The sequence below is a fragment of the Crocodylus siamensis genome, chromosome 1 (assembly GCF_052110815.1).
Source record: "Crocodylus siamensis isolate JL-2025a chromosome 1, ASM5211081v1, whole genome shotgun sequence".
Classification (NCBI taxonomy): domain Eukaryota; kingdom Metazoa; phylum Chordata; order Crocodylia; family Crocodylidae; genus Crocodylus; species Crocodylus siamensis.
The window spans coordinates 60,334,259-60,360,946 of record NC_143395.1 but is presented as its reverse complement, the minus strand read 5'-3'; the positions used below and the strand labels follow the sequence as shown (position 1 = coordinate 60,360,946).

At 39.2% G+C, this 26,688-nt stretch overlaps 1 protein-coding gene across 6 annotated transcripts in view; it reads left to right on the top strand.

Moving 5' to 3' along the window:
• COL12A1 (collagen type XII alpha 1 chain) overlaps window positions 1–26,688 on the top strand; it is a 133,882-nt gene that overhangs the window by 76,380 nt on the left and 30,814 nt on the right. For all 6 annotated transcript variants that reach the window (XM_090035028.1, XM_090035007.1, XM_090035023.1 and 3 more), the window contains 16 exons: window positions 450–592; window positions 3,355–3,484; window positions 3,702–3,821; window positions 4,287–4,433; window positions 6,194–6,310; window positions 6,855–7,001; window positions 8,162–8,236; window positions 8,753–8,892; window positions 10,380–10,503; window positions 10,671–10,814; window positions 13,444–13,608; window positions 14,617–14,655; window positions 14,767–14,905; window positions 16,698–16,840; window positions 17,040–17,149; window positions 24,338–24,487. In XM_090035028.1, coding sequence (XP_089891154.1) covers window positions 450–592; window positions 3,355–3,484; window positions 3,702–3,821; window positions 4,287–4,433; window positions 6,194–6,310; window positions 6,855–7,001; window positions 8,162–8,236; window positions 8,753–8,892; window positions 10,380–10,503; window positions 10,671–10,814; window positions 13,444–13,608; window positions 14,617–14,655; window positions 14,767–14,905; window positions 16,698–16,840; window positions 17,040–17,149; window positions 24,338–24,487 — 2,033 coding nt within the window. The remainder of the gene's footprint in view (window positions 1–449; window positions 593–3,354; window positions 3,485–3,701; window positions 3,822–4,286; window positions 4,434–6,193; window positions 6,311–6,854; window positions 7,002–8,161; window positions 8,237–8,752; window positions 8,893–10,379; window positions 10,504–10,670; window positions 10,815–13,443; window positions 13,609–14,616; window positions 14,656–14,766; window positions 14,906–16,697; window positions 16,841–17,039; window positions 17,150–24,337; window positions 24,488–26,688) is intronic.

The window sequence follows — 26,688 nt, the reverse complement described above, 5'->3', positions numbered from 1 at the left end:
GATGAATAAGCCCTGTGTTATTTATGTTTCGTTCTAGAATAATGTAAATAGGTGGGGTCCGCCTGTGTAGAGCTGGGCTGTGGCTGCAGCATACTGCTTGTTCTTTTTTTATCTCTCTGCTTTTCTGTATTTCCCATATTTATGTAAACCTGCAAAAGTAAGAGCATTTGAATTTTCATGCCTGACAGAGTTTGGCTAAAAAGCTGTGCAGATGTGGATACTCATATTTCAGACCCCTATTTCCAACTTTCCCTCCCTTCCACATGGCCAGAACACGTTTTCCTTTGGGCCCCTGTTTTGTGTGGGATCTCTAGGCAGTACTGTATCATTTTTGTCTAAATTTGCTTGTATGTATGCAAGCTCAATAGGAGCCCTGGTGTGCATTTGTAATATGAAGACCCCTGTCTTCATTGCACTTAACTTACCCATAATTCATATTCTTCCTTTAGTACCTCGCAGTGGGCCAAGGAACTTGAGAGTTTATGATGCAACTACAAACAGCCTTTCTGTACAATGGGATCATGCTGATGGGCCAGTTCAGCAATACAGAATCATTTATTCACCCATGGGGGGAGATCCCATAGATGAATATGTAAGTGGTACAATATATTAATTAGCATTTGAATATCTTCTGTTGCTTATTTCTTTTGGAAAAAAACAAAGATATCTGTTTCATGTACAGAGGGTTTTGGTTGTTTTATGGATGAATTGTCTGGTCATTATTATATAGGGCAATGCAGAAATGCATCAAATGACCTTGCAGGGCTTTTGGTTGTAGCTGTATTGGTCTAAAGACATAGGCAAGGTTCTTTGGGTAGAGGTGATACTACCTTGTTTCACCCCTTCCCCTCCTTTCTTTACCCTTTGTTTTCCTAATTTCCACCTACTTAAAGTCTCAGGGACCTCTTGTCACACTTGTAGCTTCTTTCATTCCTTGGAGATTTTAGAACAGTAGAGACTCCCTAAGCCTGAAGAAGGGCACTTGTGCCCACAAGCTTGAAAAGAATATTTTCCCAACTACTCAGTTGGTCTAATACAATATATCACATCTACTCAAATAACCTCAAATGACCTTAAAATTGAGACTAAATTTTATAAGCAGAAGATTCTGTGTGCAATTTGTTGTAACATATTTCATGCAAACTGTTGCGCTGTGGTCGACAGCCATCTCTTGCTTTACATTCTATCTGGTGTCAGATGATCCCTGTGCTAAGAGTCCAAGTAAGTATGAGACTGTGTAAAGTAAATTGCAGTAACGAGGTAGACTTAGTTGAATTAAGGAAGCTATGGTAACTTGAATTTGTGGAGTTTTGTCTAAATTGTTTGTGCTTTAACTTCCTGCCACTTACTGACAGCAAAACTTGAATTAATGTTTATAAAGTTCTCTGAAAGCTTACAGCCAAGCTAAACTCTGCTCCTGTGGAGGTCAATGGCAAAATTCTTGCTAACTTTCACGGATAGATTTGTCCCATAGAAAGCACAATAGAAGGGCTGCTATTTATTTCTTTGTTATTGAAGATGGCTGGTTAAAATCCCTCACTGAAATGGTTTCTCAATCAGATATTATATTTTTTATAAAACAAAGTGTTTCCTCAAAGTATTTATTATCTGCAGAAAATGTGGACTTCAAAAAATGAAGACCCCTCAAATAAAAAAACTTTTTTTTTAATTCGATTTAGAAGCTCTGCTGTCTGGCCTTGAGGGACTTGGAGTTTCTGTGTCCCATTCTTTTTTATGGGACCAGCTACTCAGTTGACACCCCCTAGGATGCGCTTAGCTGCTCAGAAAGAGTAGAAACCAGAAACCATTTCTGTAGCAAGGATTTAGTAGTGTATTTGGTAACACAAATCAGCCAGTTTTGCATATCAAACTAATTGAGGTTGCCTTCTCATTGAATGTGTGACAGCTCACGGAATGGAGCCTATAGTTATGGTTGCCAAGAATAGATGAGGATTCCTAGATTTAGGGAAGTGTGCAGGAGGTATAGAAATAAGTGGTAGTTGGGTTTTTTTGCCGGGGGGGGGAGCGGGGGTTGGTTTTATCTGACATAATAACCATAGTTATCAAAAGAACCATTTACCTGTTTCAGCTTCTGCACAAGGACTGGGAAAATGTTTTGGCCACAAAGAAAAACTGCAGAGTACTAGGTGTCATTCGAACTGTTAATAAAAATATTTAATTCCACTTAAATAGAGGAGTTACACTATGAATTGGTGTAATCAGTGGCAGAGAGAAAAACATTATGTCTTTATCTTGTCCCCTTCCACACACTTGTAGCCATACCTTCAGATGTTACGCCTTAGCTTTTTCTCCCCACCTCAGCCTCCATTGCTTAGGGACATTGGTCCCTTATTTGGTCACCTGCTTCTTTTTACATGCCTTTCCTACCTCCCTTTGCTGTTTATTCAAGTCAGTTACCAAAGCAACCTGGGAGCTGCCCATTGCTTCCTGGTCCTGGCCTTGGTCTGGTCTATGGGGAGAGTGACTAGGGTGGCTTTGCAAATACCTATGTGGCATTGTCTGTGTACACACACACACACACACACACACACACACACACACACACACGTTGTCTTTTCTCTTTTCTAATAGCTTTATTTTCTGATTCTCTTGTCTCCAAACACAACCATCCATAGTATTGACCTCTTTACAAACAAGTATTTGTGTGTGTGGCAGTTGAAGGAGTCAAAAGTTTTGAGTGTCTATGTGTATATAGCTGTTTGCTTCCTGAATGAGGTCTGAGCAAGCCATGGGAAGCTATGGAATGTCAAGTGGTTGTTATGGTAGATGATAAAATGTCCAGTTTTCCCACATTTTTCCATTAACTACATTTTATATTTATAGTAAACCAAGGATAATATTAATTTTACATGGACTGTATTTATCATTATTACCAATGCAAAAAATAATGATAAAATTCTTAAATAGGAGAGGCCAGATCCTGTTCCACCTACTAGGCATCTAAGTGCAACTCTATTCCATCCTTTTTAAGTCCTGAAAATCCATGATTATATTCACTTTTGTAACACACTCCTTACCCTTAAGATTTAGTCACAGACAGGTAACAAGGATGAGGACGTCTCACCTACCTTTTGTATTAACTGTTTGTCAGGGACTTGAGGAAAGTGGAATAGAATAATGCCTGGGCATCTAAATCCACTTACATACCTAATAGGTGTAATAGAATGTGACTTTAGAGCTGTAATGGATTTGTCTATACTTAGCATAGAGCATACATTTGGGTGCTTTTAGGGAGATACACCATGCACAAATTCTTGCTTAATTACAGTGTATTACAGTTATTGGTCAGGTACAATATGAAAACACATCTGCTTTTCTTTGATGTCTTTCTAGACAACAGTACCTGGAATAAGAAATAATGTGATATTACAGCCTCTGCAGTCAGATACACCATATAAAATTACCGTTGTGGCCGTGTATGAAGATGGAGATGGTGGACAACTGACTGGCAATGGAAGAACTGGTAATTTAGCTTTAGTATTAAATGCTGCATTTTTATTTAATATCTATCTTGTATTGTTGTCAGAGGCCCCAGTCAATGTTGGAGTCACTGGGACCTGTTGTGCTAGACATGTATGCAGAAACTTTGTTCGTTCTTCACAGTTTACAGTCAGCTGTTTTATAGCTTAAAATGTAGTCCCTAGGTTAATAATAATTATACCTCTCATCCTTTTTTTCAGTTGGGCTGCTTTCCCCTCAAAACATGTATATTTCAGATGAATGGTATACACGGTTCAGAGTTTCATGGGACCCTTCACCATCCCCCGTTCTTGGATATAAAATTGTGTATAAACCTGTAGGTAAGGGAACATGTCTACTCCTAATTAACAAATGAAGACACCTACATGAAAAATTCCTGTGTATCATCATAAAAAACCCTTTATATTACCGTCATAAAAACCCCAGTATACCTTTAGCTTGTCTTTCAAGGGAAAGCCTGCTGGTTTACACAGCTCTGAAAGAAATTTGAATCAGCAGTTAGTTAGGAATGATAATCCTAGTAAAAAGCTTTCATTTCTTAGGAGAATAAACCTACATCTGCGCACTCTGCAATTTTAAAACAAATTATTGCAAAATACTTGTGAAGTTACTTATATTATATTTGTAGTGATAAATTTACTAAAACTAATACATTTAAAAATAACAAGTTTGTCTCTTTTAAAACAAGACCATCTTCTAAAGATAGATTTAAATGTTTATCATAATGCAAAATGCTCACAAAGTCATCCTTGAAATTTAATTTTCGTGGTTCTCTTTCATTCAAGGTTCTGATGAGCCAATGGAAGTATTTGTTGGGGAAGTGACTTCATACACATTACACAACCTGTCTCCAAGTACTATCTATGATGTGAACGTTTATGCCCAGTATGATTCTGGACTTAGTGCACCATTGACAGATCAAGGCGCTACATGTAGGTCAATGTAATTTTTACTGTAGTCACATAAGATTTAACTGTTGATGTAACATAATGTTGATTGAAGTGTGAATAGTTATGACCTGACCCTTAGCTGGTTCAACCCTCCTATGATTTTGGATGCTGCTATCTGTCAGGGTTATGAACTTAAATAAAATTAAGCTGAGAAATCCAGATAAATCAAATGCTGTTTTTACTAGTAGTTTGCAGCATAAAACTTCACACTGTTTAGATGAGGTTGGATCTTACCTTGCCAAATGCTAACCTGTCTCCTCTCATGTTGGCTACAACATAGGGCCTTGGCTTCAGGTCCTTCTCTGCTACTGACTGCATCTAGGGACAGACATTACACATAAACCAGTTTAAGTGATCAGAAACGGGTTTAAATCTGTAACACAACTAGTGTTCAGTGCACATAAAATAATTTGAAAATGGCTGAAACTAGTTTGAGATAAACCTGGTTGAATGTAGCATCAGACTTAAGTGATTTGGCTCAAACTGGTTTAAGCAATGTCTGTCCCAGACCTTTTGCTGGTTTAAGATAAACCACACTCCCCCAGCATCCCAGAATGCTCTTTGGGCTGGGCAGGGCTCTCTGCTCCACAGCAGGGTTGGCCTTTCTCCTCTGCTCCCTCACTGGAGCTCTGGCAGACACTGCAGGCATTTTCCTGACTCCTCCCTGCTAAGCAGGGATTATTCCCCTGCCCCTCTGCCTTACACCTCTCACCATTAGCTAGCAGACCACATGCTGGCTATAGTTTGTGCTGTGAGAGACAACAAAGGCAGACAGGCCTTTTGGGGCTAATCAACAGGTATCTGGTAATGTTCTTCCTTGGAAAAGCTGTTTAAGAAGATCTTGGACTACTGGAGAGAGGGTTTGTTTTCTTAATGGGTTGATAAACACTGAGTTAGGGGTGATAAACATTCCCAGTTGGGCTGCTCAGGCGGGGGGGGGGGAGGTTGGGGTATCAGAGCATCCTGCCAGGGCCTGGCCACACTTCCCCTAGCTCATCTCTGTAAAAGTGAAAAGTGAAAGGAAGGATGCTCTAGCACCTACCACCCCCGCTTCCAGCCTGAGCCACTGCAGGCATGTGCCTAAATTTTTTTCAGTCCAAAGGGGATGTCTGTACAGTTACAAACCGGTTTAGCCTAGCCAAGTTAGATTAACCTGCAAAGACTGAATCAATTCAGGCTCAGGATTTTTGAACGTATGTCTCTAGCTTGCATGTCACAGTCATGCCCAACAATGATGTGCTTCATTGAAGCTTATCATTTTCAGTGGGAGACTATTTTGTTGTTGACCTTAGTTACAGAGCCAATCAGCATTTTAGCCTTGCTAACTTGTCACAATAAAAAGGTCTTTGCACAGCCAGTAGATAAGGAAATAAAATGCAATGGACTGGATTCTACTGCTAAAAAGTATCTTACTTTATAGGCAATTCCAGTGATTTTAGTAGGACAACTCAGGGAATATGCTAGTATTTATTTTAAGAAGGGTGTCAGAATTTGGGACCAGCAAGGGTAAATTGTCTAGGACAGAACAAGATGAATAGAGATCATTTGACCAGAAGTACTTTACTTTCTTCTGTGGATACTAATATATATAATATATAGATATTCACACATGGGCAGAAGTTACCACTGAGCAATGTATGGACCAACACTACTGAGGTTGTGTTTCTTTCTAATCTGATTAATTGTATATCTGTCATATTTGATTTCCCAGAGGGTAAATTTGATTCTTTCCCTTTCTGCAGTGTACTTGAATGTCACTGATCTAACAAGTTACCAGGTTGGATGGGATACTTTCTGTATTCGATGGGCAGCTCACCGGTCAGCAACTTCCTACAGACTAAAGCTAATCCCAGCTGATGGTAAATGTATTTCATTCTTTGTGTTTTTTGTAGACAGAGGTACATATCTGTATCGTGCCATGGCTAAATTTAAGATTGTAATGTGATGGGCTGGGGGCCCTAAATTTAAGATTATTCCAGCTGCAGCACCTCTCCTTTGGCAGGGCAGAAAGAGTCAGTCAGAAGCCATTCTGCAGTCAGTTGAACTTGCCAGGTCTGCATTCCACCTGCTTTTCTACAGTGGCTGGAGATGCTGCAGAGTGGAAAATAATGTTGTTTCTAGACCTGTTAACTGCAGCTGGGCTTTCCTAGCACTTCTGTAGAGAGTACTTGCACCTTTCCTCTTTCTCTTCACCTCATGCCTTTCCCACAGTATGAAACATCCACCCTGCACAGATTGCTGCAGAGAGAATTCCCTGAGATGAGAAGGACAGGCAGCAGAGTTATCCTGCTCTTTATTAATGTGCTTTTCCAGAGGCATCTGACATTTGCTCTTCTTCATGTACCTGTCAAAGGGGGGAAGATGAGGTCCTACTGTTTTATTGTTTGGGTTTTGCTTTCACAGGATCCAGAGGTCAAGAAATTACAGTACGGGGATCAGAAACCAGCCACTGTTTCACTGGCCTCTCACCTGACACAGAATACAATGCTACAGTCTTTGTGCAGACCCCTAACCTTGAAGGTCCTCCAGTCTCCTTGAAAGAGCGCACATGTACGTAAGGCATACTGTGAACAGTAAAGAAAGATGACTGAGAAAGGAATGGGATTGAGAAAGTCATAACTACAGCCTAAATCAGGGGCAGACAATTATTTCAGGCAGAGGGCCGCTTACTGAGTTTTGGCAAGCCATTGAGGGCTGCATGACAGACAGCCAAGGGCAGATAAATATTACTTTTCTAAATTTTTTAGGGGTCCTGCAGGTCTGATAAAATGGCCTGATGGCCACATTTTGTCCACCCCTGGCCTAAGTCCTAACTCTTAAAGTTCTAACTACTTATTTGTAAAAGACTAATGGGAACACCATAAGGAGGCTGTTTTGCTCTTTCTTTCCTCTGTTTTACTCTCTTTTCCCAAGTGCAGTGTCAAGTGTTTGGGGCAAATTCAGAGTTTATTGCTTCCGAGTCATTTGAACGAGTACCTGGGAGCATTAAACTCCAAAGCAATAAACTGGAGTTTATTGCCATGTGAATGTGTGCCTAGGACAGCAGTACACTGAGCCAGGTTGGAGCAGCCCAAGCTGGTAGAGTGCCCAGAGAGTCAGTCTGCCATCTCAGGGCTGCTCCCCCTGGGCTCAACATGCTACAGAGGGGCTGGCTGAGGCATGGGGGTGCTTCAGTGCAGGGCTAGCTGGCAGACAGCCCCTGCACTGAAGCACACTCATGCCCCAGCCAGCCAGGCAGTATCTACACGTGCACTACTGTGGAGTTTTTTACTCTCGTCTCCAGCAGGATAGTACTTGTAAATTTGTTTACTCCAGCCTAATAGGGGCACATATGTAAATACTAAGATGTTTACTGTGAAGCTGATCAGTCTATGCAGTAAATGTCTTATGTAACCATGCCCACTAAGCATAATTTTATTCCTTGGTTAATGCTACTTGGAAGTAATCCCATAGCATAAGATTATTTGGCTAGGGTCAAAGTGGTAGAATCTGGCCCCATGTCGTCAGGTAGTTACTTTTGTAACAGCAGATTTTTTCCTTGCTAATTAGGATTTTTTTTTTGCAGTTGTATTTAGCAATAACAGCATTAATATTTTCCCCTTAGTAATCTACACACCTCTAGAGTCTTTAAAGTGTTACCTTGAGTACAAGCCTTTAATGGTTGTTTTACTGCCGTTATGAGTTAACAGACCTGTTCTATTTTACCACAGTTGTCAAACCTACAGAAGCACCAACCCCGCCACCTACTCCTCCTCCACCTCCCACAATCCCTCCAGCTCGGGATGGTAAGTCTCAATTGTAGATTTATTGTATATTTCACTTATTGGCTGCACTTTTACCAACTCCCAAGTCAAAATAACTTAAAGTACATAACACTATGGCCATGGCCCTTGATATGTACTAGATATTTGTGAACTTTCCCTTTCTCACATTGATTTATTTTGGTATAGATGGGCAAAATAATCTGGCATTAAACTTTGCTAGCATTTTTAGTGGGTTTTGTTTCATATGAACTTTTGAAAGCGTATTTAAGATTTAACCTGGTATGTCCCTGAATATATTGTGTGAAAATATACCATAATCAAGAGTATAGATTTACTGTTTGGAAGATGATTTTTTGTATTTATAGTATTTGTATTTATTTGCATTTGTAGTCTGCTTGTCAAATTCACTATCTGATGATTGAGTTTTGCTGGATATTTGTTAGTCATTCTTATATCTTAAAGTATGATAAAAATCTGTTTATTGCAAATCTGTAATTGAAGAATGTGTTTTAAGAGTTCATCCTGTTTATCTTTCAGTTTGCAAAGGTGCCAAAGCAGACATAGTGTTCCTGACTGATGCTTCCTGGAGTATTGGTGATGATAATTTCAACAAAGTAGTGAAATTTGTTTTTGATACAGTTGGAGCCTTTGACCTAATCAATCCTGCCGGAATTCAGGTGGGTTTGTAATTCCATTTAAAGCATTTTGCATAAGAGTTTGGGCATTTATCCATGTAATATACTGTGTGTCTAAATACATGTGTGTTTGTGTACACGACACTGTAGAAATACAAGGGAGAACATATTGTCTCTCCTGAAGAGCTGATACTCTGAATGGCAGAAGAGAGGTGGTAGGTGGAAGAAATCCACAGGTGGAGTGTCAGTGTTGTATGGCTGATGTAATGTTAGTTTCTTGTTTGTAGTATAAAACAGCCTCTGCTGACACCCTATATAGTCAGCATGAGCTGGCAAATTTTGTAGGTGTAATAACAGATGTCTGTCTTAAACAGGTACCTGTGAAGGAAATATCTTGGTGTGTTAGCTCTTGAAGGGTGTTCCAAGCTGAACAACTAGTTCAGAAGCATGGAGGTAGTTGAAGAGAAGTTGGATAAATGGGGTTACCGGGTGAATTATATTAATCTTTAAAGAGGAAATCTTAATGCAAAATGTCAAAAATAAGATTTCATATTATGCACGTAGGGTGCCCATTTCTTCATCAAAGTCCTTAGGAATATTTATGTGTGTTTGTACAATCATTTCCTCACTGTTATCCTTCTAGTTAATGGAAGTTGGGAAGGAACTCTTTTTAGGCCTCATAAGCATTGCTCTTTGACTAGCCAAAGGTGAACAGCATTAGACCGTCACTTACCCTAAAACTTTTTTTGGAACCTATCCCACTAAGTATGAATACAAGTGTGTTGTATTTCTGTTCAGGGCCAAATTAGTAACACATTGTACAGGTGCACCAGAATATAAGGAAATGCAAAGTGAGATATATATATATAGTACTTAAACTTCAGAGTAATTTCAGTAGTGTTAAAGTACTGTTGTAGCTGTGAGGGTCCAGAAAATACCTGAGAGGCAAGGATTTTTTTGTGATATTTTTACTGGACCAAACTGTGTATTTCGAAGAGCTGCTGGACATGCTGTCTTGCATTAAATGCCCTTCTCCATGCCCTTCATCGTGCCTGAAAGCTTGTCCGACAGCTCTCTGAACTACACAGTTGATCCAGTTTAAGATATCACAAAAAAGTCCTTACCTTTTGATTAATTTCAGAATACTCATTCTAGGCTTTCATGAATATGTACAAATATTCAGGGCATGTTAATAGCCCCATCTAGAAAATGCTATATGTATCAAATGACTGAAGCTGTCTCATTCATTTTTAACTGCTATAGTATGAGCTTCTTGAAGCCTCTTAAAAACTTTAAATGTTTTTATGGACATTGTATCCCCATGCTAAAGTAGCCAACTGGCTCAGAAGATACTAATAGCAAGTGTTTTACCATACTATATATAATATTCACATTTTATATGCATATATTTGCATATAACATGAGTTGTAGTCTTTCGGATGGTGACAGAATTAGAAGTCACATTACACTGGGGAATTTGCTTGAACTCACAAAAGTATGAGTAAAGGCTACTATGCATTGCATTACAGGTTTCATTTGTGCAGTACAGCGATGAGGCCAAGTCTGAGTTTAAATTGAATACCTATGAAGATAAGGCACAGGCTCTAGGGGCCCTGCAGAATATTCGGTACAGAGGAGGAAATACAAGAACAGGTACCTTTTACCAAAGGTTTTTTTCCCCAAAAAATAATTAGTTACAGTAAATATGTGTAGCTTTAGTTTCAGAGCTTCATGCTCTGCTATTGTGATACTTAACCTCTGAAAAAATAGAACAGATTTTTTCCCAGTGTGAGTAAATACCCATTCTTTATTTATTATAGGCAAAGCCCTGACATTTATTAAAGAAAAAGTCTTGACTTGGGAGAGTGGCATGAGGAGGGGAGTTCCCAAGGTACTTGTTGTTGTAACAGATGGTCGGTCACAGGACGAGGTGAGGAAAGCTGCAGCAGTCATACAGCATTCTGGTAAGCAGCCTTTAGGAGGCAGCCAATTCAGATGTTCATTTTATTAATTTTAAATTATGAGATGCCTGTTAATGGTAGTTAATTATTCATCCTGAGTAAATTATAGACACTGGGCTCATTGACATGTTCATTAATGAACAATAGTTACTGTGCATTTAATTTAGTGCTTGCTTAAGTACTAAACAAATACACAGTAACTAGAGTTACTGCATAGTAGCAGCGGTGAACACCTTTTTTGTGATGCTGCTGTGCAGTAGCATAATAATACTGTGCAGTAGCATATTAGTACTGTCTGTGCTGTGATACACTGCTACTCAGTTTTATTAGGCTACTGTGCATTAAACATCTTGTGTAGATGCAAGGCTACTGAGATGCATTCTAATTTCAGAGGATGATCTGGAATTGCTCAAGCTATTTTAAAAATGTTAAGACTCACCGTCCTCTTCCTTCTCATTAAACAGGTGGCTTAAGCAGTTGGGCATTCCCCCTGGGTCTATATTACCCACTGGGGACGTCTGCACAAGATGCTATGTTGCTGTAGTGACAAGCTACATCTGTGGGCATGAACCGTGACACCGATGCTACTGTGCAGTAGCAAAGAGCTACCCGTTAGAGTCTGGGTGGGGACAATGTCCCAGTGCCCGGGCAGCAGGGAGCTCCCAGCACCCACTCTCCAATTACAATCGCGGAGTAGAGACTGGGAGCTTGTTCCCAGCCTCTACCCCATGATCACAGAGTTGGGAACAGGCTGGGAGCTTGTTCCCAGCCCTAGCTCTGTAATTGTAGAGCAGAGCTGGTGCTGGGAACAGGCTGGGAACTTGTGGAGCTGGGGCTGGAAATAGGCAGAGCTGGGAGAGCTGGAAACAAACTCTTATGGATTGTGGAGCTGGGACTGGAAACAAACTCCCAGCCCCCACTCCATAATTGTGGAGCGGGGCTGGGAGCTCCCTGCATGGGGGAGAGCTCCCTGCCCAGCGTGGAGCTGGCTAGGACCTGCCCCTGATCAGGACAGGTTATGGCCAGAACAGCTGTCTCCTGGTTCTGTGCTTCCTGCCAGTTTCTGGGCTAGCACCCTGGGGGAGCCTAGAGCTCACTCCCTCTAGCCCTGCACCAGCCCCCTGCAGCAGCTGGGGTGTGGTGGGAGCAAGCTGCTGACAGGAGCAGCAAATCTACTTACTTTTAGACAGAGACAGATTTTTTGCAGTGTCATAGAACTGATGATGTTTTGTGTGAAAGACTGAAGCATCTGTGGTACTACAATTGTGGGTGTGGATGATGGGTCTAGGAGGCTGTTCTTCACAATCCAGCATCTATGAAGAAAAGAGATTGTTTTGAAAGAGAGAAGAGAAACTTCATTTAAACCATGCAGAGCTTTAATTATGTCATAGGAAATCCAAAGTACATGCCAGAAAGAGAGTCATAGTCAAATATGTAGAACAGAAAGTGGAATGGAGAAGATCTGAACATTGTTTTCAAATCTATGATAAGTAATGATCATGAATAGATGCATTAGCCAGGAGTGGGAGGACAACTGGAGAAAAGCAAGAAACCAAGTCCTTACTTGCAGATGCCAAAAAATAGAGAGAAAGAGGACACCCAAAGATGGTATCTGAAAGAAATGAGAAAAAGGAGAGGAGTCTAGGATGAGTGGATGATAAACTGAGTCATAGTAGAAGGAGAACATTTTCTTTATGTATTTTTAAAAGTAGCACTTAATTATTTTAATTAACTTATTTTTGCGGCAGTCCTGAAGTACTATGCTTTTCATTTCTTTCAGACCTTCTTGTTAATCTGTTTTCAGTGATTCTTTTGACAAAATTAAACTGTACACAGGAAAACAGCACATTTGTTTCTTGGTATCAGGAGAAGTTCAAGTTATTGTTTGATACCAGAAACATTAGGGCTTATAATTTAACCATCTTTTGGTCCCAATTAAATAAGAACAGCTAAATTGTTCTTTGGCATGAATTTCTTCACCTTCTTCATATGAAAAAGAGAGGTTCTTGATAATATGCAATTCTCTTCTTGATGCAAAGGAACTGGTTGTATATTTTTAATTTAAAATGTTTAGGTATCACAACACACCTTTTCCTTGGGAGTCTGTTTGTTTAGAAAGAAGAAGAATGTATAGAAAGATTCTTTAGGGGTACTTCAAACAGTCTTATGCATCTGAATGACTTCTTGAAAGACCTTGCCTCATTTGCAAAGCATGCACCCTTTATGTAACATTTTTCCCAGTGGATTATTTAGTTTTCTTCTGTTGTATGTGAGCAAATATAGTACTTAGAACTCAGTTAAAATAATCTTGTACTGAGTTAGCTGGATTTTGTATTCACATAACACAAAATAATGTAATTCTAAATGGGTAGGTTATGGTTTTGATTTACTGAGTTAACTGTAGTATAAACATGCATGTTCATTTTGGGTGGAGATAGGTGCAGCAATTATATCAGTGTAGATACAAGATGCTAAGATGCGACTGTTACATCTTCATGATCCTGTAGTGATATAAGTGTAGCAAAACCACTCAATTTAACCTTGTTTCTGTTGAGGTCAAAATTGTGACAGTTTAGCTAAAATATGTTAGTCCAACCCCTTTATTTTTGTGTAATAAGTGTTACTTTTACAGGTTTTAGTGTCTTTGTTGTTGGTGTGGCTGATGTGGACTACAATGAGCTAGCAAAAATTGCTAGCAAACCCAGTGAACGTCATGTATTTATTGTTGACGACTTCGATGAATTTGAAAAGATTCAAGATAATCTCCTCACCTTTGTCTGTGAGACTGCTACCTCAAGTAAGTAAAAGACAACATTTCCACTCCAAAATTAATAAATCTGACAAAACAGTGTCCTCTCTTATATTCCATCCTGATCCCTACCATCAGCTGAGATCAACCTCCTCCTGCAAGTACCATCTGTTCACCAAATTTTCTTGATAAAAACACATGGTAGCTTCTCCTCTTCTCTTCTGGAAGTGGCAGCATATACACCTAATAAATTAACAAATAATTAACAAATAAATGCTTTTACAGCTGTCATGTCAAGGTTCTCAATTTATATCTTTTGAAAATATTTCCAAAAAAGCAAAGACATTTCTCTGCTTGGAAATAGTTATTTGAAGCAGTTATTATAATTGTATAGATTTTAATCTGTTATAAGGTGAATATATGATAAGAGATAATTATTTTTCTTTGAAGACGACATAGATTGGTGACTAATGTGGACTGCCGGCTATGAAAAATGCTCGCTTTATCACTGGTCTGGGCAGCTGTAAGGTTACAGCTAAATAGTGTGAAGTGTCACTTCTTCTTTAAAGATCTAAAATAAAGTTCATCTGTTTACATATATGGAGACCTTTTAAAATGAGAGAAATTCTCATGTCTGTCATATGCAAATATGTGTCCCGTCACTGCCTCATCCACGTGCTGCACAAATCCTGTTTTTCCCTGTGAATCTGATGCAGTCTGTCTCATACATAAAGATCTATGGAAAGATTGTGTCATTTTCCTAAATTGTTTGTATGAATTATGCTCTTAAAATATTCTTGAGGTTTATCTTTTATTCCACATCATGAAATTAGTACATTATAATGTAGCATGAATAAAGATTTGAAGAAATTCCCACATATACTAATCTTCTGTTTGGCTTTGATCACAAACAGAAAATGATTATTATACTTGCAGATGTCTACTGGTAATTAGCAGTAGTTCAAACTTTGGGAAATTAGATCTTTTGATATAGCTGTGTATTCATATTTCTCTGAAATGTATATATTTTAAAATAAGCTGTTTCATTTATTTCAGCTTGCCCTCTCATTTACTTGGAGGGATACACTTCACCTGGTAAGAATTCTTATATAAATATTCTAGCATAGGATAATTCTAAAGCTTTTTTTCCATTTATTGCAATTTCATTAAATACTATAAATTGCTTTCCCCCCACTCAATATAAAGGTTTCAAGATGCTGGAATCATATAACCTAACAGAGAAGCATTTTGCTTCTGTACAAGGAGTATCATTGGAAACAGGATCTTTCCCTAGCTATGTGGCATATAGACTCCATAAAAATGCCTTTATCACCCAGCCAGCACGGTAAGTTATCTGTTTAAACTGTTTTCCTAGAAGAGTTCCTATATAGAAGAAGAGGGTGGGGGAGGATTAATAAAATTTACGGCTAATGTTATTAACACCTGCAAGAGCGTACTCTAAGAAATAGGTTCCACAATTACACATGTTATTCTCTTTGGGCATTTGTAGTTGATACAGGGGTTTAATTCTCCCTAAATTGAAGCGGTGTTTTTTTAAAACCACTGCTTCAATTTAGGGTGAAGTAAACCCCTGTGTCATTACGTGCCAGAGGGCAGTGGGGAGGGGAGAGGGAGCTGCCAGCAGGCTGAGCAGTCCCTGAGCTGCGGGGGTGGGGGTTAGTTTGCTGTGCCCCAAAGTCATTCTGGACCCATATCTGTTGTGGAGAGGATGAAGATAGGCTTGAGAGGATGGAGTTGAGCATTTTGCCATGGCTGCAGGAGACAGGATTAGGAACAATGGACTTAAACTGAAGCAGAGAAAATTTAGATTGGATATTAGGAGGAACTTTCTGATTGTGAGGGTGGTTAAGCACTGAAATAGGCTGCCTAGAGAATTTGTGGAATCTGTATTCCTGAAAGTTTTCAAGAGTGGGTTAGACAGATGCTTGGCTGGGATGGTTTAGTTGGGGATGATCCTGCCTTGAGTGGGAGGCTGAAATAGATTACCTTTTGAGGTCCCTTCCTGTCCTACTTCCCTATCATTCTATGTTGTGTAAAGTTAGAAAAGTAAACTCTGTTAAAACTGTTGTAGTCAGGCAATTACATTTCCTATTCAGAGTAGGACAGCTGCACTCGTATCTTAGTTAATTTTTATTATTAGAGTTATATTCACTTCATCATCCTTATCCTCCGTAGGGCAACTATATATTGCTGAGTTAGTGAATTATTTCTGTGTGGCACAAAATATAATGTTTTGTCACTTTGTCTCAAATTCATGGAAGTTTCCCTACTATCTTTGTTTTAACTCACTGGGTCATATGGCTCTCAGCCAGTAGCAGAATCTTGACACTATAAAATGAAGCCATATGGGCTGAATGGAAGCAAAACTCATCTTTCTTTCTTACACAACCTCTCATATCCACCCTGCTGCTTCCTTTTCATGCCAAAGGTTGTTCAGCTACAGGCTCTCTAGGTGTCCTTTAAAATACTTCTATTTATTTCTGGCTTTCTGCCACATTGGTATCCACTAAAGCGAGTGGACAGGAATATAACACAGCTAGGGAGATCACAACTAGGGAAAGGTACCCCAAATTCTTCACAGTGTGTGTAGAACCTCTCCCTCTCTCATTATTCCTCTGTGGACGGATCAGCCACAGTTGAGTTCTTGTACGCACAGTGCCTAATTGCTCGACATGAAACTGGCTGGTCCAGAGGAAGGCGGTGACCCACCTTTCTTCTGTAGTGTCCATCAGCTGAATCACTACATTGGATTGTAGTGTAGCCTACACTACATCCTATAAATGCAACCAAGCTCAGGCACCAAAATGCACTCCCTTGGAGTCCCTCAGTTGCAGTCTGGCGGACTCAGTTGTCTGACACTTACTATTGCTGGCCCTGCATCATTCCTACCCATCTCTACTCTAATGCAGACTGTTACTTAAAGTCATAACTCATAATGTGAATTCTGTTTGCGTAGGGATTTTTCTTTTATTTAAAGATGCTGAGCTTTGTTAATCAGCATAGGTTTTTCAACTTCTGGTATGTCTTGGTTTTAAAAAAGTGAAAATGATGAAGATCTTTTCATTTTTCTCATGCATATTTGATGAGAAAAATATACCCTTATGTCCTCTTAACAGGGAACTTCACCCAGAGGGATTGCCGCAGGCTTACACTATCATACTGTTATTCCGTCTTCTTCCGGAAACCCCCAATGAGCCATTTGCAATTTGGCAGATTACAGACAGAGATTACAAACCACAAGTCGGAGTGGTTCTTGATCGTAAGGATAATTATACTTACTGAACAGAAAGTTTATAAATGGAAATATGCAACTGCTTTGCATGAATTGATACAATTAATAATGCATTTAGTAGAACTGTACAGTGTTTACATAGTTCTGCCTAAGATGGTGATTTTTTTGTCTTTGGCTTGTACCGTGTCAGTATCTAAAATTAAATTTGTTAATTATAATTATTCAGCTTCCAGCAAAGTACTGTCATTCTTTAACAAGGATGCAAGAGGAGAAGTTCAGACAGTAACTTTTGATAATGATGAAGTAAAGAAAATCTTTTACGGAAGCTTCCACAAGGTAATGTTTTGAATATCATGAATATTGTCTTGTAAAGTATTGCCCTTAAACAACAAATAAGCAAACAAAAACTGTTGAATCTGTCCTACCTATTGTTTGAACAGCACCATACATTTACACAGTGATTTATAAAAGGTATGAGTCAAGATCTCTGAAATAGTATATTCTTAAAGCGCCCATTGACTTCAGGGGCAGTTAGATTGGGCCCAGTATTAGAAAGGATTTTTCAGAGGTGGGGCCTAGCTGAAAAACAGATCAAAGACTGTTCAATCATATCAGATAATGAGAAAGAAAATATGAAAATGAGAAGATGAAAGGGAGACTACATTAAGAAAAGACTGGGAAGGGCATAAGAAAAGAAAAAGAGCAGCAGAAGAAATAAAAGCATGGACGTGTATAGTTATGACAATTATTTAAGATAAATTTTAGCAGAACTATACCTTAAAGTTTAGTATAAATATAGCTTAATTGTAAAAGGGAGAACTGTTAGGAGAAATCACATAGTGGAGGATAAAGTCTATTTGTGAATATGTGTTCTTGTATTGAAATCATGGATTGTATGAGACCATCACCTGTCTCCAACAGCACCTTCAGTTCTCATCATGAGTATAATATTGTTGCTAAAAAAAGTTTTCTACCTGTACTCAGATCCAAGAGGACAAGAGACATTTTTTCTTAGGACGAATAACTGTTTTTGGAGAATGTCAGCTTTCACTAAGATTTAGACTCATCTAAATGAACAAGATAAGGGGTTTTTTTGGTTGAAGAAGACTGTAAGGGGGTCAGGGGGCTTAAGTTCTGTTCTCTTGGCTGAAGCTGGCTTATTGTGCAACCTTGCACCAATTCCTTTGGCCAGTTTTACTGTCTTATTGTTCCCAGTTGAAAGCAGCTTTTGCAAAGCCTTTTGAAACCCGCAACTGAAACTGCCATGTAAATGCTAAGTATTTTTATGATTTTATTCAGTATCTGTGTAGGATGCCTAAATAGTGAATGGCATTGCTGGTTATTTGTTGGGTATCTGCTTTGTCTGAATAGAAAAGTCATATAAAGTGAAATTGAGTTAAAGAAAATTTAGTTTGTAGAATTAATGCAAATATTTCAGAGTTCTCCAAACAAAAATAACTAGTGAGAAGGGCTTAACTTGTAGGTTAGCACATAACTGTGTAATTTTTTGTAAATAAATTTCACATATGCATTTCAGAGACTTAATTCAGGTAGCTCAGTTCTATGAGTCATGCCTGCCTCTGACCAAAGAACATTTGAAGGAGTTTGTCCCAGAGCATTTACATATATACATATCTAAAGATTTCTCTCTGCTGTTTTAGGCATTTAGATATAGGATATGAATAATATGAATGTTAGTTAGAATTCAGCATTTTCAGTCAGCTGAAACACATGTCTCCCTGTTTTGCTTTATCTCCCTTCTGTTTAATTTCTGGCCGCCGCATGTGGTTGTAATAGACCATTTGTTTTCTTTTTAATGTACTCTCCTAGATTGCTAGTTTGTGCCAACATTCCTTTGCTGATACTGAAATCAGGTTGCTTCTACTGGCTTGGTGCTGGGCCTTCTACTACTGCCATTAAAAATAGCAAACTGAGAGAAAGGATTGGGCCTCCAGTCTCCTTGTGAGGCCAGTATTTAAGTACAGTGATGCATGATCTTCGCGCCTCATTAAAACACAAGTGGCTGCTATTTAAACTTCTGCTTTGTATAATTTAACAAGCAAAGGATGAAACCAAAAAAATCTTTTAAATCATCTTGGGTGTTTTTTTCAGTTTTAATTAACTTATTATCTTAATCAAGAATGTTTACTGCTTTGACTTTGTGCAAGCTATGAGTAGGCAGGTTGGATCACAGCTGCATAGAATGGCCTCTGTTTTATCCTTGGCATTTGGCCCTTAGTCTGTCTTTGTTTGACAGCTCAGTAGAATACATGAACTCTATGAAAATGTGTCCTTTTACAAAAGTGTAGGAAAACTTTCAGTAAAATGTAGAAAAGATAGTTTTGTGGTATAAAAGTTAATTTATATTTAAAACCACACAAAAAGTTGAATTACAGAATTGTATTTAGCAATTTTGGGTTTAAGGCTTCCCCACTCGAGGACTGTAAACTATCTCAAAGTCCCTTACCTGAAGCACTGAGCTTTCTTTTGAGAAGCAGTGACTATTACCACAGTCATTGCTGGTCAGACTCATAATTTTCTTAGCACCTTTCTATGCATATGGTAGGGTTTAACAGAGTTTCTACCGCTTGTCATAAAGGGTATCTTATACATATAAGCCATTGGAAAGAAAACAAGCAATTAGTTGAGGAAAAATAAAGGTAAGGCAAAAATTTGAATCTAGTATTTTGTTTCTTCCATCATTACAGAAATGCAGCTTTCTTCTTGACCATTGATCAATTTGGAGCAGTACCAATATGCATGATATATAGTTAGGTACATATCCATGATTTGTTGACTACTAGACTGGCCCTTTTTGCTCAGGGGGAAGTTTAAATGTGTACCTATTCTTTACTGCAGTGGAATGATTCCCATGCTACCACTTTCAAAACAGACTCAGCAAGATTCTGAGATCATGCACTGCACCAGTGTAAATCTGGAGTTTTTTTGACTTCGGAGAGATTCTGCATTTTACACGAGTGTAATTAACATCCGAGTCTATCTGGTCCTAGAGTCCCCCCAACCTTATTGCTACATGAATCAGATTCCTGGTAAAGGGATTCCCTCAATGCATGCACTGAGAATTCCTCAAATGTTGGAGAGGCTGATTACTTTTAATGAAGAATACCAGTATTTTCAGCAAAATGGAAGAAATACAAGACTAACACCTTTCTGAAGAACTTCAGTTCTGTTTATTTTTGCTATCCAGTGTAAAAAAAAAAAATCTTTAAAATATGATCAAATGATTCTAAATAGCAAACATTTGTGTGGCATTTCGATGACCTACAGACTTGTTTGGTGAAAAGTAGTTATCCTACACCTAACTGTCTTGGGGAATTTACTTTGGCATATTTGAAAGCTTTGCGTAGCATAGCTATGGTGAAAGCTGTTGAATCTGGCAAGTCCCTCAGGAAAAATGTTGACTCCTTTATACAACCATTAAAATAACATCTGGACCTTTTGAAGAGAGTGACTTTCTTTATTGTCCATTCCTGTTACCATTCTAGACTTTCTTTTAGATTGCAATGTTCAAACAGTTGACTGTAGGAAACTTTGTAATGTATTGCTATCTTTCCTATTATTTGCCTTTTTTAAATAGGCCAGTAGTTTGCATAGTTTATTGACATGGTTCATGTAGCTGTAGATCACCAAGTCAGGGAATACTGTTTTAGAAAGGGCCACTGGAAGAGAGGCTACTGCAAATCACATTTTCTTTTGGTCTTTTGTGCCATCTGGCACCCAAACTTACTCAAAAATGATGTTTTACATTAGTTTGTTAGAAATTGGAAAGAATTTACTATTAAAGCAGAGGATGTTAAAAAGAAACCAGACAAATGAATGCACAGGTGTTTTATTTACCAGCAGTGTTAGATAAACATCTTAATTTAGAGATGTATCTGAACCATGAATGCCAGGCTCAGATGCAAGCTCAGATCTAAACCAGTAAGGGACTGAAGAGGGCTCATAAGGTCCTGTGGGAGTCCTTAAATTTCCACTGGGAAATCGAAGATACATTTGTGGAACTTTTCCCCAGTTTGGCTAGAACTTGGACTATGGGTATTGATCTGGACCTTTCCCAAAGTCTTTTGGTATTTAGATCCAATTTAGACCTATCTCTCAGCAATACTTTATTTTTTTAAAATTAAAAGGGGCGGGGGTGCGGAGGGAGGGTTGAGGGGGTTGAGGTAATAATATTTGTTATGAAGACAGGCTTTATATACCTTATTGCTATACTATATGATATTCCAATAGAAATACTTGTATGATTTTGATATCTCTTAGTATTAGAAAAGCACATTTGATGATGGATTAAGCTGAATATAGCAGTCATCATTGTAAAGAGTTTAGCATTATTATCAGCTATAAATGACAGTTGATTTACAGTTTGTCATAAAGCCTACAATTTTTTCTTCTGGGAGGTTTGTCTCCATCCAGATCTCTTTTTGCTAGGAATTTGTAAACCCAAAACATATTGTGGACATGCGTGATTACACCCGTATTCTTATTTTTCAGTAGTTGGCTAACAAACAGCATTGGTACATTAATGAAAAAACCCTCACACTACACCAAGTATTAAATTGTAATGTCAACTGAACTTGAGATGACAAAAAATTTGAGAACAGTTTTTGAAAGTCTAGAATCCAATTACATAAATCCATTTCATGTTTAGGGAGTTTAAAATGAGCTATGCAGACACCTTGAAGACAGCTTCATGTCGGAATTTATTTAGGGAATTTATTTAGCGTTAGAGAACACATTTTCAGGAGACTGTAGTCACTTGCTGACTCAAGACACTCAAGGGAATCTCAGTTTCTTTCAACTTTATGCCAAACTTTAAAAATAGACATCAAATACTGATATTTCTTGTGCAGTATTGTGCTGTGATAACAGGGCACTTTGAAACCATGCAAAATTTCTGGCCTTTTCACCTAATGCCTATACGGAATATTGAACCTAAATCTCTGTCTATTTAAAAATATGCAAACTGGCAAAACTTCAGACAATGCCCAGGTCACACAGTCCTTGTGCTTTGAGAACCCAGTTGGTTATAGTAAAATACAAGATTCAGTGAAATTGAAGCCAAAAAAAAAGAGAATATATTCCAAAAAACTCACCCATGTGTGCCTTTGTTTTACTTCTTTCTTTATTCCCAGCTGTTGTGTTCTCTTTTCTCTTGTCCCACTCTTTGCCTTATCTAGTCCAAAGTTACTGCTTGTATCAAGATTTAGAACACTTGGTATTTTGGAGGTTGGACAGAAAAAAAATACTGTCTTTTCTTTTAAAGTGAACTGATTTTTTTTTTTTACTTGCCAAGAATTGAATTCAAGCATTCAGTTGTTTTTTTCCTGATACTATCAAATGTATTATAAACACTTAAAATAGAGTAGGTGCTGTTCCTCCTCAGTCTTAGTTGTTAGGGATACCATCAACTTCCACAAGTTTATGGGGGATGCAACTTGAGCGATACAAGAACCCCAAAAGATTTTGGTAGATAAAGAAAGGTCTGAAGACAGAGGTAGTTAGCCATGTTAGTTTGAAGTTAGGCAGAAGGCAGAGTGGGTTGACATCTTACAGAGGTACAGACAGAAGTGCAACTGCCAGCTGTAACTCAGAATAATTTTTGCAAAGTGGCCTGAGTTACAGCATTACCCTAAACCAAACAGAAGTTCACTGTTGGTCCTAGAGGGGAGAGAAATCTAGCACTGGAGCTTGCAGCCAGGTTCTCAGCTCAATGGCCAGGGCTCTCTGCCAGTGTTCCCTGTTTTCAGAATGGGGGTGGGAGGGAAAGACAAGAGGGAGTGCTTGTTCTTGGGGCTCCCCAGCTGGTGCTGAAGGGTGAGTGGGAGAACTGGATCCTCCCCCCACCTCAGGAGGGTGCAATACACCCTCCAGGGAGGGCTGAAAAGCCCCAAGACTGAACTCCCCCAGTTCCCTTTCCCCCTTCCTATTCTGAAAACAGCAGCAGGCTGGGAGCTGTGCAGACACAAATTACAAAAGATGCTAGATTTTCTTAAATCTTTACCTGATACCTTATACAATGAGGGGTCAGATTTTCACCCAATCTGCCATTTTTTTAAGCTGTTTGCAGCCATGCACTTGTGTCTGGTCACAGCTATAAGCTGCTCTCTGTGGCCAGATCAGGTGAACGTTGTCACTTCTTTCTGCACCTTGATAGAGTAATTCATTCAGAGAGGGATGAGCTTTTAGGCCACAGCCTACTTCATCAAATGCTATGAATGTACTGTACCTTTTGCTTCTGCCTACAGGTGTAAAGTTTAATAGCTAATCTGCTTTTAAAATGTTTATTTTTCATTTTCATATCTATGTGCATATTCCTTAATGTCTTGAGGGATTTTAAAATTAATATTCTTTTATTTAAAATGCTGGAGAGGTAACAGGAGCAGTTTTCTTATAAAACTTTTTAAGATGTGCTGTGAGAGCCTGATGTTTTTTAACCAGCTGCGTATCACTCACAAAATACAGCGGAACTTTTTTTCATGGAGATTCCTGAAGTTCTGAGTTTTATTTCATGAATCAGTAGGAAATACATAACTTTCATTAACATAACAGAAACGACCTACTTAAGTCCTTTGCCTGTTTTGAGTGAACAATATGTTTTCCTTTTGTTTTATTCGTACGTGCTCTTGTGCTTAATCCTGTGCAGTCATGGCAGGATAAATCACCATGTGTACTGTGTGTTTTGCCTGAATATCCTCTTTCAATCTCTTTTATTTTCCTAACAGATATCATTCTCCTTTCTCTGTGACCTTGTTTTCTTTGCTCTTGCCTCCTTTCTTTTCTTTTCTTTTTCTTTTGGATGTCCTTCTCTACCTTCTTCTATTTTTCTTCATCCCTAATTTCCTATCATCTTTGACTTTTTTCTTTCCTGTTTCCCATATTTTGACACATTCTTTCTTCCTCCTTAAGCCAAATCCTCCTCTTGGTATGTATCTGGTTGTTTTGTTTCTCCTGGCTAGTCTTTTCTGCTCCCACTGGCTTCTTATGTATTTAACATGCTGGATGAGTCTTGTGTGGCAAATGAACCCAGGATCCATGAATCTAAGACCATGTACTGTGTGAATGATAGACCTACTCTATTAGCCAGGAGGCAGTTGCAAACTCATAAAACTTTTGTGGTCTCAGGACAAGAAAGGCTTTCCCTCCACTTGTTCTCCTAGTTCTTTTATGTTACCTTCTCTCCTTTCTATCTTAATTATTTTCCATGCAGGCTTTTAAATTTTAGGTAAATAGCTTATCTTAATTCTACAACTTTACATTAATTTCTATTTTTTACTTGTTGGTTGTGCTTGCATTTATCTTTCCAAATATTCAACTTCTTTAAAGCAAGCTGTTAAATGCCTCATTTTCTTGAAATTAGCACTTTTTCCTTGTTAATAGTAGAGGTAGGTTATTGGACAGCAAATGGAATCAATATTATATAGGAAAGCATTATGTAAGCTCTAATGTACTCACATATCATTGGTTCTGTGTATACATAAGTTTTTAATAACTTTATTTGGTCAGGTTCACATTGTTGTAACCTCAACAAGTGTTAAGATTTACGTTGACTGCAGTGAAACAATGGAGAGACCAACCAAAGAAGCTGGAAATATTACAACTGATGGCTATGAAATACTTGGTAAACTTCTGAAAGGTGATCGGAAGACAGCAACAGTAAGAAATAAAACTTTGTTCATTTCTTAACTCAAAGCCTCTTTCCATTTTCTGTCTATTCTTTTTAAATTTTTCTCAAGAAAGATGGCTCAAAATGGATTACTGAGAGATTGGGTTCATCTGGCAGAGTGCTGAGGAAATTAGCTGAGATCATTGCGGGACCCCTGGCACAGTTTTATAACCACTCATGGTGCTCTGGTGTGGTGCCAGAGGACTGGAAGAGGGCCAAGGTGGTTCCCGTCTTCAAAAAAGGGAGGAAGGAGGACCCAGGAAACTATAGGCCAGTTAGTCTTACCTCAATCCTGGGTAAGCTTTTTGAGAGAATTATCATGGCACATATCTACAAGGGGCCAGCAGGGGAGATTATGTTTAGGGGCAACCAACACAGGTTCATTAGAGGCAGGTCCTGTCAGACCAACCTGGTGGCCTTCTATGACCAGGTCACAAAATCCTTATATGCAGGGGTAGCAGTGGACATAGTCTTTCTGGACTTTTGGAAGGCCTTCGACACGGTCTCTCACCCCATTCTCATTAAAAAACTGGGGGACTGTGGTGTTGACACCCACACAGTCAAATGGGTCACTAATTGGCTGGAGGGCCATACCCAGAGAGTGGTAGTGGATGGGTCATTTTCAGTTTGGAGGGATGTGGGCAGTGGGGTCCCCTAGGGCTCAGTCCTTGGGCCCGCACTGTTGAACATCTTCATCAGTGACTTGGATGAGGGGGTAAAAAGCACCCTGTTCAAATTTGTTGATGACACTAAGATGTGGGGAGATTATAAGGCAGGAATAGGCTACAATCGGACCTAGACAGGTTACAGGGGTAAGCGGATGAGAATAGGATGGTATTCAACACCGACAAGTGCAGGGTAATGCACCTGGGGAGGAAGAACCAGCAACATACCTACAGGCTAGGGAACTCCCTTCTCGTCAGGACAGAGGCGGAAAAGGATCTTGGAGTCATCATTGATGCCAAGATGAACATGGGCCAGCAGTGTGGGGATGCAGTCAGGAAGGCCAACCATACCTTGTCATGTATCCACAGATGCATCTCAGGCAGGTCCAAGGAGGTGATACTCCCTCTCTATGCGGCACTGGTCAGGCCGCAGCTGGAGTACTGCATCTAGTTCTGGGTGCTGCACTTCAAGAGGGATGTTGTACAACATGGAGAGGGTCCAGAGGAGGGCTACTCGCATGATCAGGGGGCAGCAGGGCAGGCCCTACGAGGAGAGGCTCAGGGACCTGAACCTGTTCAGCCTCCACAAGAGAAGGCTGAGGGGGGATCTAGTGGCCTGTTACAAACTAGTCAGAGGGGAGCAGCAGGCATTGGGGGAGTCCCTGTTCCCCTGAGCAGTACCAGAATGACTAGAAATAACGGTCACAAGGTGGTAGAGGGTAAATTCAGATTAGACATCAGGAGGTGCTACTTCACTGTCAGGGAGGCTAGGATCTGGAACCAATTTCCAAGCGAAGTGGTGCTGGCTCCTACCCTGGGGGTCTTTAAGACAAGCCTAGATGAACACCTTGCTGGGGTCGTTTGACCCCAGTACTTTTTCCTGCCATGGCAGGGGGTCAGACTTGATGATCTGCTCAGGTCCCTTCCGACCCTACAAACTATGAAACTACTATTGCACGTAGACTATAAGGTTTTATAGGGCAAGGAATTAGGTGCCTGACTGAGAAATTTGATAGAAGAATACTCTTCAACTTAGCATCGATGGTAGAATGAGAGCCAGTGGATCAAAGTTGATGCTATAAAAGTTTAGACTAGAAATAAGGCACAAATTTTTGACTGTGAGAGTATTTAATCTTTGGAAGAAGCCAACAAAAACTATGCTGGAATTTTTTAAGAATGGGTTTTTATGAAGTTTTAAGGAAAAGTCTATTACCAATATTATGCAGCAGGTCTTACTAGATGATCAAAATAATGACTTCTGGCCTTTCAGTCTAAGAACCTATATGGAAAATCTGCTGCTGCTATGAAAGTCACGTAAATTAGCTAATCCAGTGGATCCCCAAATCTTAATGGATAATCAGTGTTAACGTTTAGTTTTCATATAGGTCCTGATTCTGCAATCTGACTCACACTTACAGATCATAATTCCTGGAGAGGGTTTCTGGTGAGCACATGATCCTGCTTCCAGGTATCAGGATGCAGGGTTAGGATGCTAGTAGTGGGAAATAAAGCCTTTATCCTGCAGT